The 14,552-nt window shown below is 38.7% G+C and overlaps 1 protein-coding gene across 1 annotated transcript in view; it reads left to right on the top strand.

The window, feature by feature from the left end:
• Positions 1 to 14,552, top strand: part of TRDN (triadin) — a 394,142-nt gene that overhangs the window by 260,077 nt on the left and 119,513 nt on the right. Inside the window, exon 21 of the mRNA XM_042939743.1 lies at positions 2,323 to 2,370. Coding sequence (XP_042795677.1) covers positions 2,323 to 2,370 — 48 coding nt within the window. The remainder of the gene's footprint in view (positions 1 to 2,322; positions 2,371 to 14,552) is intronic.

Raw genomic sequence — 14,552 nt, 5'->3', positions numbered from 1 at the left:
GTGAACAGGGGAGAGGCAGAGAGAGAAGGAGACACAAAATCTGAAGCAGGCTCCAGGCTCTGAGCTGTTAGCACAGAGCCTGATTCAGGGCTTGAACTTATGAACTGCCAGATCATGACCTGAGCTGAATTCGGATGCTTCACTGACTGAGCCACCCAGGTGTCCTTATTTGGAAAAGATTCTTGAGTAAGTGAGCTGTAAAATGAAGAATGGTGCCAGAGAATAGGATTTGGGGGATCAAAGTTTTGGAAGCAAAGTCCAAGAGTATGTTGGTAGATGGCAGGAATCTTGTTTTAAGTGAAGAGGTCAAGGAAATGAGAGATCAAGCATACATATGAACTGTGTGTATGACTCCCAATCCTAGTTAAATATTAGAGTACCTTGGAAAGCTTCCAAATATATGAATACCCAGGGCTCCTTTCAGATTCATTAACTCAGAATCTCAAAGCTTTCAAAACTCTATAGCTCACCATAGACCTACTACATCTGACACCCATGGACTTGTAACAGCCCCCAACTTATTCTAATGCTCAACCGTGATTGAGAGGGGTTCTTAATGAAATCTCACAATAGTAGAGGAAGACAACTCTGTGCAAAAATACTCAATGAGGGATGGTGCTAGAGTATAAGGTTAATAATGACAATAAGAGGAGGGATCAAGCCAGGTACAAACTGATAGTGTACACTTCAAAGGAAATGAGATTTACAGAAAGCCAAGAGATAACAACCATTGAGAAATAATAGACACTTTGGTATGTAAGGGTTGGGAAAACAAACATTCTCCAGTTTAGAAGACTGCTTGCAGAGTTGCAGAGGCCTTAGGGAGCTAGGGGGCGGTTAAAAGAAGACAGCAAAACTCATGCTCTGAATAGAGGCTGAGGATACTGGTGCATATACTGTAGTGGAGAGTTGGAAGGACTTTGGTAAGGATCTGTTTTTAGGAGAAATGTGAACTCTGTTTTCTGCCGGAAACCTAGGTTCATGGTGGTAACTGAGGTAAACACAAATGGGGATCACAGAAGGATTCAGCTTGATGGTCTCTTAGGGGATATTTAGTAATCAGTTTCCAAACTATGGTCTGGACCAAAGGCATAAGCATCACCTGGGAAAAGATTAGAAATGTAAATTCTCAGGACATGCCCTAGACTCATTGAATCACAAACCATCCAGGCTGTGTCTGCGTTTTAACAGCCCACGGCGTGACTCAGATGCATGCTGAAGTTTGAGAACCACTAGTGTAAAGTCTTTATCTGGAAGGTGTACAACAGCCAGGGGTCTACATAGTCCTGGAGCTCAGGGTCTTAAGAAAGCCTGGAAGAGGTTATTTACATGACTTCTTGCATAGGCTCAAATTGTAAAGCTCATGATATCTAATATGGTAGAATTAAGGCCTGAACATGAGGTGAAGGCCTCTTCTGACATCTGATCTTTCTCACAGCCCAAGATCTATGGCATAAGGACGGAGGGAGAAGGGGCATGAAGAGTCCTGTTGTGTGGTTGTTCCTAGAGCTCAGCTGCTGAGTGCATATGAGTGAGGGGGATACGTACACATACTAATGAAAATAAAAGTAAACATAAAAATACAGGTGGCCAAGGAGAACAACATCAAAAAATAAAAAGTCAGTAAAATGAGTAAATAAAGATTTGTAAATATTCACCAGTTCATTGTTATTTTTGTTATTTTCCTATAGACTGGAGAAAGTTCTTTCAATTAGCTATGATTCGAGATCCAAAATTTTGTACTAGGACCAGCATTTCAGATTATGTCTTCCAGACAGGTCTTTTATATACCACACCAGATAAACTACATGAGAAATCACAAGAGGCCACTTTGGCCTTTAAAAAATTTTCTCTCTCTCCAAGCAATATTCAAATGGAATTTTCCATAATATTACAGCTAATCTTTTATAATATAGAGCTAATTGATGGAGATCAAATACTGCTTGCCATCCCCATAATTAAAGGCTAAGCGAAAAAGTCCTCTTCCACACAACTCATACATCATTTTACATTTGAATATAAACTAATTAGTATTCCAGTGTATTTTGTGAAATAAGCCACCTTGTTTTATGGCCACTACTTACATAGGCATTAAAATTTAATACCGCAGAGCAGTATGTGGGAGAGATAAGAGAGTTCATTACTTTAAAAATATGTAAGTACTTTATAGAGTGGCTCTTCTTTGCTGCTTGCTTTGCTCTCAGGCGCCACACATATTTTATCTTTTGGGCACTTTTAGTCTTGTCTGACTTACAATACCATGAGATATCGACCTGGCATCTCTGATATCCATTTCTCATTCTTTAATATCTGAATTTGCAGAAACTGAACGAGCCAAAGAAGAGGCTGGTGCTGCCTCAACTAAAAAAGGTAAATGCAGCTTGAAGAAAAAGATGTCATGGCTATAGCTTATTTCTGCTAAGGTTCCTAACTTAATGTATTGTTTGGTGCTTATAAAAGAGGTCTAATTTATTGATTTTGCTATTTCATTGACACAGAAACAAACCCACTTTGCATAAGATTTATGGTATCCATGTTAACAAGGCTTTTGTGTTCAGTGTTCTAGTGCCAATGGTTTCACTTCTTTAAGGTCAGAAACTAAAATGAGTAATTATAGTCCACTTGAAAGTTAGTTTTCAAAAAATTGAAGAAATGCTGCTATTCAAGCTGAATAGGATCCCAATCATCTGGAGAGTATTCAGGTTCAATATACTGCCTTAGGAAGACAGGGCTTGAACAAATGAAATATGGACTAGTAGAGCTTATGTGAACAATGTTCACTTTGTGCTTGCATAATATTAAATTAGAAAATATTAAATTGAAATGCTCACTTGGGGATATTTTGCTCAAAAAATATTGGGAAGGTAGGAATTTAAGTTTTCAAAGTTATTTCTCTTCTCATATCTAATCAGAGGCCTACATATATGAATTTTGATGCCTTTTAGGAGACATTTAAATAACATGTTTAAAACAGTAATATACATTAAAAGTAATCATCATGATGAAAAGTTTTACATATTCCCTATTCAAAATAATCTGGAACAATTCTACAATTTGTGATTCTTCTTTACAAATAGAAATGAAGTCAGCAATATATCCAATGTTTTCAGAAGTATCTCAAGAGACAATTTAACAACCTTATACTTAACATACACTCACATACACACGCACACACACAAACCTACACACATACCATTTCACACATACTTCCCTAAAACAACATCACCTTTTACTCCTAAAAAACTCTCTATTGCATATGCTTTATAAAGATAATATATATCAGCATTCTAGGAAGACATAAAATGTAAATAACACATATCCACATTCTCAATACCAAGTAATTTATATATGTATAATATTATATATGTGAATATAAATATATATTATATATATGAATATAAATGAACACATGGATATAAATTAATATAATATAAATTTATATATTAGTTAATAAATCATAATATAAATTACTATATTTAATTAATATATACATTAATGTATAAATTAGTATACATATGTATGTCTAAGACAAAAATTAGATAAAGAATACTTTAAGAAAAGATATAAATTTTTGTAAAGTAATAATTAGAAGCTAGAGTTACTGAAATTAATGGATGCCTTCTCTTAAATACAGGTCTATTTATTATTCTAAATTTACCACACATAGGAATAAAATGTTTCCTAATTATATCTTTTTCTAATAACCTAAGCTATTTTTGATAAGTGATTGAAGTAAATTTAGCTCGGTATCAATGTGTCCTAAGCGATAGAGTCATATATCATCGAAGTCACTTTAATGTATCTCATTCTTTTGTGGTGTCTTATTTTCAGATCAGTTTTCCTTGTTGGCATTAAGTGGAATGTGGGTAATACTTGCTTGTTTCAGAAAGGATGATGCCATGGTATCATGAAAAGGCTGAAGGTCTATAGATTCAGGAAAAGTCATTAATATAGGGAAGGGTACAAGTGTACATGGGTCCAGGAAGTGAATATGACACCAGCATATGGATATGTGTTAAAAGCAAGAACAAAAGCAAGGCAAAGTTGTAGTTCAGAATTGGTAGCCGAGTGAGGCTAATGGGGTGTCCAAGTAGCGATATTTGGGTTTCATTTGGAATTAGATTTCAAATATAGAGCCTTAGGAAATTCCTCATTATGAAAGGTAGCCTGGAGACAGAGTTAAGAAGAGAAAATTTGAGGCACCTGGGTGGCTCAGTCGGTTAAGTGCCCGACTTCGGCTCAGGTCATCATTTCACAGGTGATGGGTTCGAACCCCATGTCGGGCTCTCTGGTGACAGCTGAGAGCCTAGACCCCGGTTTGGATTCTGTGTCTCCCTCTCTCTCTTCCCTTCCTCCTCTCATGCTCTCTCTCTGTCTCTGAAAAATAAATAAAAATGTTTAAAAAAATAAAAAAATAAACTAAAAAAAACAAGGAAAGATTCAACTACTTGGAGGTTGAGCCCTGCACAGACTCTCAATTACTTGGAGCCTGGATATTTAGGATAGAAATACAAACACACATAGTTTGAGTCCAATCAGGTCAAATTGGAGTGAACAAAGGTACTTAACTGGGACTGAACCATCACTTTGTTAACTCACTGGGAACTTCAACCAAAAATGGTCCCTGAGTTTATAGTATGGCAAACATTTCGGTTGGGGTTAAGTACACCTGATTGCTAGACTTAGAGTGAAATGAAAAAAAAGAACTAATCTTTTTATGAAAATAAACTATTGGCACCAATTACTTTGCTTCTAGTAAATCTTAGGTCTCATGCCTCAGTTCTTAACTTAAGTATGATTCTGCACATTGGGTTTGCCTGCAACCACAGCACGGCAGAAGCAAGTGATCCTTCCAAAGCTGTCATAAATAAATGGAAATTCAGGTAGTGCTTTTCCAATTTAACAACTTACAAAAAATAGAAGTCAACATATACTTCATTCATTTGTCAACTAGTTTTTCTGTCCCCTACACCCTCACTGACAATCAGCCACACAAAACAATAGATACTGTTTCATCATAGATTTAGCCCCTAATCTCCACAACAACATATTTTACAAGATGTTCAACTTGTAGTCTTTACAAAAATAAGTAGAATAAGAAAATTATGTAGGGGTTATTTTTGTTTTCAAAACTTTGGAAATTGTTTTTCTGCATTGAGGTTTGAACTAGGAACTGTATATGCAATGTTAGGTGGAAATTACTAATTTTGCAAGTGTTTTAAAATTTTCACAGTTAAAAAAAGTTTATTTTAAATTAATTGCAATGTGCCAATTTATATATCTAGTATAAATTGTTTGATCTTAAGCCAGATTTTAAGTCATATTTTCTTTGGGGATATATATATATATATATATGGTCACCAATATATCATCTTACTAACTTAAATTTGTTTTGCAGTATTCAAATCATTTTTACTTTCATTTGACATATATTTATGGTTTACACACTGTATACAGAATTAAGGGAAAATGTAGATGTTAATCTTGTTATTGAACAACTTAAAATACTGAAAAATAGGAATTTAAGTTGTTTAAACCTCATTTTTTGCCATCACATAAAAGTTTTCTATGTAATTATAGTTTATGGTTTAAAGCCAACAGGGTAAGAAATAAATACAGATAGATTTCCAGAGGAGTTTAAAAATTATTTGTACCTGGGGTAAAGCAAAGATTTACTACCTAAGATGACTTTAGAGTTAAGTCTTAAATAACAGATAGAATTTTGTTATGTAATCATTAGTTCGAAGGGTAACCTGGGTACAGGTAAAACAACAAGGCAGTGGTGGGAAATTTCAGGATGTATATGAGGAATGGCAAGAGAGTTACGGATATGGCATGAATTAATACAGCCTGGGCTAATAATGCTGTAAAGAGGCCTGATTTTAAAATTGGACTCTAGAGGAGGTTCCGGAAGATGGCGGCGTAGGAGGACGCGGGGCTCACAGCGCGTCCTGCCCATCACTTAGATTCCACCTACACCTGCCTAAAGAACCCAGAAAACCGCCAGAGGATTAGCAGAACGGAGTCTCCGGAGCCAAGCGCAGACTAGAGGCCCACGGAAGAGGGTAGGAAGGGCGGCGAGGCGGTGCGCGCTCCACGGACTGGCGGGAGGGAGCCGGGGCGGAGGGGCGGCTCGCCGGCCAAGCAGAGCCCCCGAGTCTGGCTGGCAAAAGCCGAGGGGCCGGACGGACTGTGTTCCGACAGCAAGCGCGACTTAGCGTCTGGGAGGTCATAAGTTAACAGCTCTGCTCGGAAAGCGGGAAGGCTGGAGGACAAAGGGAGGGAGAGCTGCTGAGCCCCCGGACGGCAGAGCTCAGCTTGGCGGGGAACAAAGGCGCCAGCGCCATCTCCCCCGCCCATCCCCCAGCCAAAATCCCAAAGGGAACCAGTTCCTGCCAGGGAACTTGCTCGCTCCTCGCAAACACCCAACTCTGTGCTTCTGCGGAGCCAAACCTCCGGCAGCGGATCTGACTCCCTCCCGCTGCCACAGGGCTCCTCCTGAAGCGGATCACCTAAGGAGAAGTGAGCTAAGCCTGCCCCTCCAGCCCCCGTGCACCTTGCCTACCCACCCCAGCTAATACGCCAGATCCCAGCAACACAAGCCTGGCAGTGTGCAAGTAGCCCAGACGGGACACGCCACCCCACAGTGAATCCCGCCCCTAGGAGAGGGGAAGAGAAGGCACACACCAGTCTGACTGTGGCCCCAGCGGTGGGCTGGGGGCAGACATCGGGTCGGACTGCGGCCCCGCCCACTAACTCCAGTTATACACCACAGCACAGGGGAAGTGCACTGCAGGTCCTCACCACGCCAGGGACTCTCCAAAATGACCAAACGGAAGAATTCCCCTCAGAAGAATCTCCAGGAAATAACAACAGCTAATGAACTGATCAAAAAGGATTTAAATAATATAACAGAAAGTGAATTTAGAATAATAGTCATAAAATTAATCGCTGGGCTTGAAAACAGTATACAGGACAGCAGAGAATCTCTTGCCACAAAGATCGAGGGACTAGGGAACAGTCACGAGGAGTTGAAAAACGCTTTAAACGAATTGCAAAACAAAATGGAATCCACGATGGCTCGGCTTGAAGAGGCAGAGGAGAGAATAGGTGAACTAGAAGATAAAGTTATGGAAAAAGAGGAAGCTGAGAGAAAGAGAGATAAAAAAATCCAGGAGTATGAGGGGAAAATTAGAGAACTAAGTGATACACTAAAAAAAAATAATATACGCATAATTGGTATCCCAGAGGAGGAAGAGAGAGGGAAGGGTGCTGAAGGGGTACTTGAACAAATTATAGCTGAGAACTTCCCTGAACTGGGGAAGGAAAAAGGCATTGAAATCCAAGAGGCACAGAGAACTCCCTTCAGACGTAACTTGAATCGACCTTCTGCACGACATATCATAGTGAAACTGGCAAAATACAAGGATAAAGAGAAAATTCTGAAAGCAGCAAGGGATAAACGTGCCCTCACATATAAAGGGAGACCTATAAGACTCGTGACTGATCTCTCCTTTGAAACTTGGCAGGCCAGAAAGGCTTGGCACGATATCTACAGTGTGCTAAACAGCAAAAATATACAGCCGAGAATCCTTTATCCAGCAAGTCTGTCATTTAGAATAGAAGGAGAGATAAAGGTCTTCCCAAACAAACAAAAACTGAAGGAATTTGTCACCACGAAACCAGCCCTACAAGAGATCCTAAGGGGGATCCTGTGAGACAAAGTACCAGAGACATCACTACAAGCATAAAACATACAGACATCACAATGACTCTAAACCCTTATCTTTCTATAATAACACTGAATGTAAATGGATTAAATGCGCCAACTAAAAGACATAGGGTATCAGAATGGATAAAAAAACAAGACCCATCTATTTGCTGTCTACAAGAGACTCATTTTAGATCTGAGGACACCTTTAGATTGAGAGTGAGGGGATGGAGAACTATTTATCATGCTCCTGGAAGCCAAAAGAAAGCTGGAGTAGCCATACTTATATCAGACAAACTAGACTTTAAATTAAAGGCTGTAACAAGAGATGAAGAAGGGCATTATATAATAATCACAGGGTCTATCCACCAGGAAGAGCTAACTATTATAAATGTCTATGCACCAAATACCCGAGCCCCCAGATATATAAAACAATTACTCATAAACATAAGCAACCTTATTGATAAGAATGTGGTCATTGCAGGGGACTTTAACACCCCACTTACAGAAATGGATAGATCATCTAGACACACGGTCAATAAAGAAACAAGGGCCCTGAATGATACATTGGATCAGATGGACTTGACAGATATATTTAGAACTCTGCATCCCAAAGCAACAGAATATACTTTCTTCTCGAGTGCACATGGAACATTCTCCAAGATAGATCATATACTGGGTCACAAAACAGCCCTTCATAAGTTTACAAGAATTGAAATTATACCATGCATACTTTCAGACCACAATGCTATGAAGCTTGAAATCAACCACAGGAAAAAGTCTGGAAAACCTCCGAAAGCATGGAGGTTAAAGAACACCCTACTAACGAATGAGTGGGTCAACCAGGCAATTAGAGAAGAAATTAAAACATATATGGAAACAAACGAAAATGAAAATACAACAATCCAAACGCTTTGGGATGCAGCGAAGGCAGTCCTGAGAGGAAAATACATTGCAATCCAGGCCTATCTCAAGAAACAAGAAAAATCCCAAATACAAAATCTAACAGCACACCTAAAGGAAATAGAAGCAGAACAGCAAAGGCAGCCTAAACCCAGCAGAAGAAGAGAAATCATAAAGATCAGAGCAGAAATAAACAATATAGAATCTAAAAAAACTGTAGAGCAGATCAACGAAACCAAGAGTTGGTTTTTTGAAAAAATAAACAAAATTGACAAACCTCTAGCCAGGCTTCTCAAAAAGAAAAGGGAGATGACCCAAATAGATAAAATCATGAATGAAAATGGAATGATTACAACCAATCCCTCAGAGATACAAACAATTATCAGGGAATACTATGAAAAATTATATGCCAGCAAATTGGACAACCTGGAAGAAATGGACAAATTTCTAAACACCCACACTCTTCCAAAACTCAATCAGGAGGAAATAGAAAGCTTGAACAGACCCATAACCAGCGAAGAAATTGAATCGGTTATCAAAAATCTCCCAACAAATAAGAGTCCAGGACCAGATGGCTTCCCAGGGGAGTTCTACCAGACATTTAAAGCAGAGATAATACCTATCCTTCTCAAGCTATTCCAAGAAATAGAAAGGGAAGGAAAACTTCCAGACTCATTCTATGAAGCCAGTATTACTTTGATTCCTAAACCAGACAGAGACCCAGTAAAAAAAGAGAACTACAGGCCAATATCCCTGATGAATATGGATGCAAAAATTCTTAATAAGATACTAGCAAATCGAATTCAACAGCATATAAAAAGAATTATTCACCATGATCAAGTGGGATTCATTCCTGGGATGCAGGGCTGGTTCAACATTCGCAAATCGATCAACGTGATACATCACATTAACAAAAAAAAAGAGAAGAACCATATGATCCTGTCAATCGATGCAGAAAAGGCCTTTGACAAAATCCAGCACCCTTTCTTAATAAAAACCCTTGAGAAAGTCGGGATAGAAGGAACATACTTAAAGATCATAAAGGCCATTTATGAAAAGCCCACAGCTAACATCATCCTCAACGGGGAAAAACTGAGAGCTTTTTCCCTGAGATCAGGAACACGACAGGGATGCCCACTGTCACCGCTGCTCTTTAATATAGTGCTGGAAGTTCTAGCATCAGCAATCAGACAACAAAAGGAAATCAAAGGCATCAAAATTGGCAAAGATGAAGTCAAGCTTTCGCTTTTTGCAGATGACATGATATTATACATGGAAAATCCGATAGACTCCACCAAAAGTCTGCTAGAACTGATACATGAATTCAGCAAAGTTGCAGGATACAAAATCAATGTGCAGAAATCAGTTGCATTCTTATACACTAACAATGAAGCAACAGAAAGACAAATGAAGAAACTGATCCCATTCACAATTGCACCAAGAAGCATAAAATACCTAGGAATAAATCTAACCAAAGATGTAAAAGATCTGTATGCTGAAAACTATAGAAAGCTTATGCAGGTAATTGAAGAAGATATAAAGAAATGGAAAGACATTCCCTGCTCATGGATTGGAAGAATAAATATTGTCAAAATGTCAATACTACCCAAAGCTATCTACACATTCAATGCAATCCCAATCAAAATTGCACCAGCATTCTTCTCGAAACTAGAACAAGCAATCCTAAAATTCATATGGAACCACAAAAGGCCCCGAATAGCCAAAGTCATTTTGAAGAAGAAGACCAAAGCAGGAGGCATCACAATCCCAGACTTTAGCCTCTACTACAAAGCTGTCATCATCAAGACAGCATGGTATTGGCATAAAAACAGACACATAGACCAATGGAATAGAATAGAAACCCCAGAACTAGACCCACAAACGTATGGCCAACTCATCTTTGACAAAGCAGGAAAGAACATCCAATGGAAAAAAGACAGTCTCTTTAACAAATGGTGCTGGGAGAACTGGACAGCAACATGCAGAAGGTTGAAACTAGACCACTTTCTCACACCATTCACAAAAATAAACTCAAAATGGATAAAGGACCTGAATGTGAGACAGGAAACCATCAAAACCTTAGAGGAGAAAGCAGGAAAAGACCTCTCTGACCTCAGCCGTAGCAATCTCTTACTCGGCACATCCCCAAAGGCAAGGGAATTAAAAGCAAAAGTGAATTACTGGGACCTTATGAAGATAAAAAGCTTCTGCACAGCAAAGGAAACAACCAACAAAACTAAAAGGCAACCAACGGAATGGGAAAAGATATTTGCAAATGACACATCGGACAAAGGGCTAGTATCCAAAATCTATAAAGAGCTCATCAAACTCCACACCCGAAAAACAAAGAACCCAGTGAAGAAATGGGCAGAAAACATGAATAGACACTTCTCTAAAGAAGACATCCGGATGGCCAACAGGCACATGAAAAGATGTTCAACGTCGCTCCTTATCAGGGAAATACAAATCAAAACCACACTCAGATACCACCTCACGCCAGTCAGAGTGGCCAAAATGAAGAAATCAGGAGACTATAGATGCTGGCGAGGATGTGGAGAAACGGGAACCCTCTTGCACTGTTGGTGGGAATGCAAATTGGTGCAGCCGCTCTGGAAAGCAGTGTGGAGGTTCCTCAGAAAATTAAAAATAGACCTACCCTATGACCCAGCAATAGCACTGCTAGGAATTTATCCAAGGGATACAGGAGTACTGATGCATAGGGGCACCTGTACCCCAATGTTTATAGCGGCACTCTCAACAATAGCCAAATTATGGAAAGAGCCTAAATGTCCATCAACTGATGAATGGATAAAGAAACTGTGGTTTATATACACAATGGAATACTACGTGGCAATGAGAAAAAATGAAATATGGCCTTTTGTAGCAACATGGATGGAACTGGAGAGTGTGATGCTAAGTGAAATAAGCCATACAGAGAAAGACAGATACCATATGGTTTCACTCTTATGTGGATCCTGAGAAACATAACAGAAACCCATGGGGGAGGGGAAGGAAAAAAAAAAAAAAAAAAAAAAAAAAAAAAGAGGTTAGAGTGGGAGAGAGCCAAAGCATTAGAGACTGTTAAAAAACTGAGAACAAACTGAGGGTTGATGGGGGGTGGGAGGGAGGGCAGGGTGGGAGGGAGGACAGGGTGGGTGATGGGTATTGAGGAGGGCACCTTTTGGGATGAGCACTGGGTGTTGTATGGAAACCAATTTGACAGTAAATTTCATATATTAAAAAATTAAAAAAAAAAAAAAAAAAAAAAAAAAAATAAAATTGGACTCTATTCCATGAGCAACATGGAGTTAATGAAAATTTTAAGTTTAGGAATAACATTCAGACATTTGCTTTAGGAGGAGGTAGGGTAGGTAGGATGCAATAATGTAGGTGACATGTATTAAGACCTGGTATTAATTATGAGATTGCAAAGGAGGGATATTAATAGAATTTAACAATTTACTAGCTTTGGGAGGGAAAAAAGAAATGATTTAATGACAGTAAGTTTTCAGACTGGGTGCTAGAAGAATATTATTGATAGTCTTACAAAAATTAAGAAGGAAGATGAGAAGTAGTTTGGGGAGGGAAGGCAAGATTTATTTTAGACATATTAAAGTGCTGGCAGCACATGCAAGTGACTCCCCATAGGTGGTTCCGAATATAAAACTAGAATTTCAGACAATTGCAAGACTGTAGATATAGAGGTGGGTGTCTTCTGCATGGGATTACTGGTGGAAACAGTTAAGAGTCCATGAGCTTGTCAGGAAGAGACGGCCTAGAGTGAGAACAGGGCTGGTGTGGAGTGTGAGGGAACATTGACATTTGGAGGAAGGAGGGCAAGGAAAGTCAAAGAAAAAAAAAGGACGGAAAAAAGTGACTAGAAAGATGAGGTTAAAGAAAAATAGATGTAATTATGTATAATGTCATAGTCACCACAGGAGAATAAACCATTTTAGTGACGAGGTGGAGGTCACCAAGTCACTGCCAAGCAGATAATTATTGATTTTTAAAATATAATTTTTGGGGCACCTGGGTGGTTCAGTCAGTTGAGCATCTGACTCTTGATTTCGGCTCAGATCATGATCCCAAGGCTGTGGGATTGAGCCCTGTGTTGGACTCCATCCTGAGAGTGGAGCCTGCCTAAGGTTCTCTATCTCTCTCTGTCTGTCTCCCCTTCCCTCTACCCCTCTCACCCACTCATGTGTGCTGTCTCTCTTGAAATAGAAAATAATAATAAAATAGAATAAAATAAAATAAACACATTTTCAGGGGAATGGCACACTTGAAAGCTAAAGAAGGACAAATTGAGGGAAGAGGTAATGAAACATACAGGCAATCATGCTGAAGAAAATGGCTTGGAATAAAAGGAGAAATAGGTTAGTAGCTTGGTGTTCTTGTTTAATTTAGAGCCATCTCCCCTTTAATCTCAGAGGTAAAGTGTTTATTGTTCTTGTCAAGACGAGCTTCTCCAGTTGTGTCCCCTTTAATCAGTCACCCATGCATTTTTGTGGTATCATAATCTTTCCCATTATTGATTTTGTTTTGGAAATAGTATTCTCAATTTCAAAACTCCTTTCTTGGTTACTATTTCCCTCTCTGCCATTTTGTCTCCACATTTTATCCAGTCTTCTGGACACTGGAATGCTAGCACCCCTTCCGAGCTCCCACAAGGATGAGGCTTCTGTCTCTACTGTGCCACTGATGTTCTGGATAATGCTGATGATTTTATCATTGCTAAACCAAAGGAGCCATTCGGTACTCACATAATAAGCTTCTCAGTTTTATTTACCATTTTATCTCTTCTCTAAGCTTCTCTTTTGTTGGCTTATCATGAGAACATAGCCTCCTGGTTCTCCCCCATATCCTCTGACCTTTATTTGTGATTTGTGTTTCTTTTTTCTTTGCTGACCCTTCAATTATTGATGTTCCCAGATTCCATTATTAATCCTCTGAACTTTTCATTTTATATTGTCTCTTTGTGAGATATGTCCACTTTCAAGGTTGAAATTCTGCCCTATATCCTGAAGATTCCCAGTTGTATGTTGCCACTTCAAGACTTCTCTGTGAAAAGGTTTCTTCCCTCAAATTTCAAACTTATATGTTCAAATGTCCAACAAACACCTTCAAATATAACCTGTTTTAAACTAAATTCCTCGTATCTCCTTCCCAACTTGCTTTTCACTATCAGTGGTGAAAATACAATCTCTCTTCACTTCACTGGAAAACGGGGGGTGATTTTTTATCTTTCTTTACTTCATCTGATTAATCTCCAAGTGCTGCTGATTTTATCTCCTTAATATTTCTTGAACGTATTTCCTCCTATTCATAACTGTGACTTTCATCTTAATTTAAGCCTTCACTATCTTTTGCTTGAACCACTGTAATGAACTCACTACTGCCCTTAGGCTCTTTATTTTTATTTCACTAATATTCATTTTACCAGAATTTCCCCATAGTCCTAGTAAGTTATTAAATTTATAAAACTGAACAAGTCATTCAATTTAAAACTGTCTTTTTCCAAGTTGACCATGAAATAAAGTCCAACCTCGTTAAAATGACATAAATCCCTCAAGATCTGACCCTTATATTCCTTCTCAACTTCATTTTCAGGTATTCCCTGCTTTGAATGCTACAACAAATACCATATTGCTCATAATTCCAAATTCAGGAATATGATGTAAAATTCAGGAAAGATGGTAGAAGGAAAGGATGGTCTTGTGAATACATTAATTAGTTAGCATCATTTGAGAATTGATGAGAAGCCTCTCTTTCCTGTCTCTCCACTATAACATATATCCAAGGACCTTTGTACCCAAGATGTAAGACTTTTTATTCCACAATTAATGATTTGTTCCGTTGTTTCAGTCAGTGACATCTCTATGCACTACCTTTAAAATCTGATCAACCCTTGGGCAGATAACATTGCATTCTTGTATCC

Source organism: Panthera leo, chromosome B2 (assembly GCF_018350215.1).
Source record: "Panthera leo isolate Ple1 chromosome B2, P.leo_Ple1_pat1.1, whole genome shotgun sequence".
In the NCBI taxonomy this organism is placed as follows: domain Eukaryota; kingdom Metazoa; phylum Chordata; class Mammalia; order Carnivora; family Felidae; genus Panthera; species Panthera leo.
This window is presented reverse-complemented; position numbering and strand designations above follow the sequence as displayed.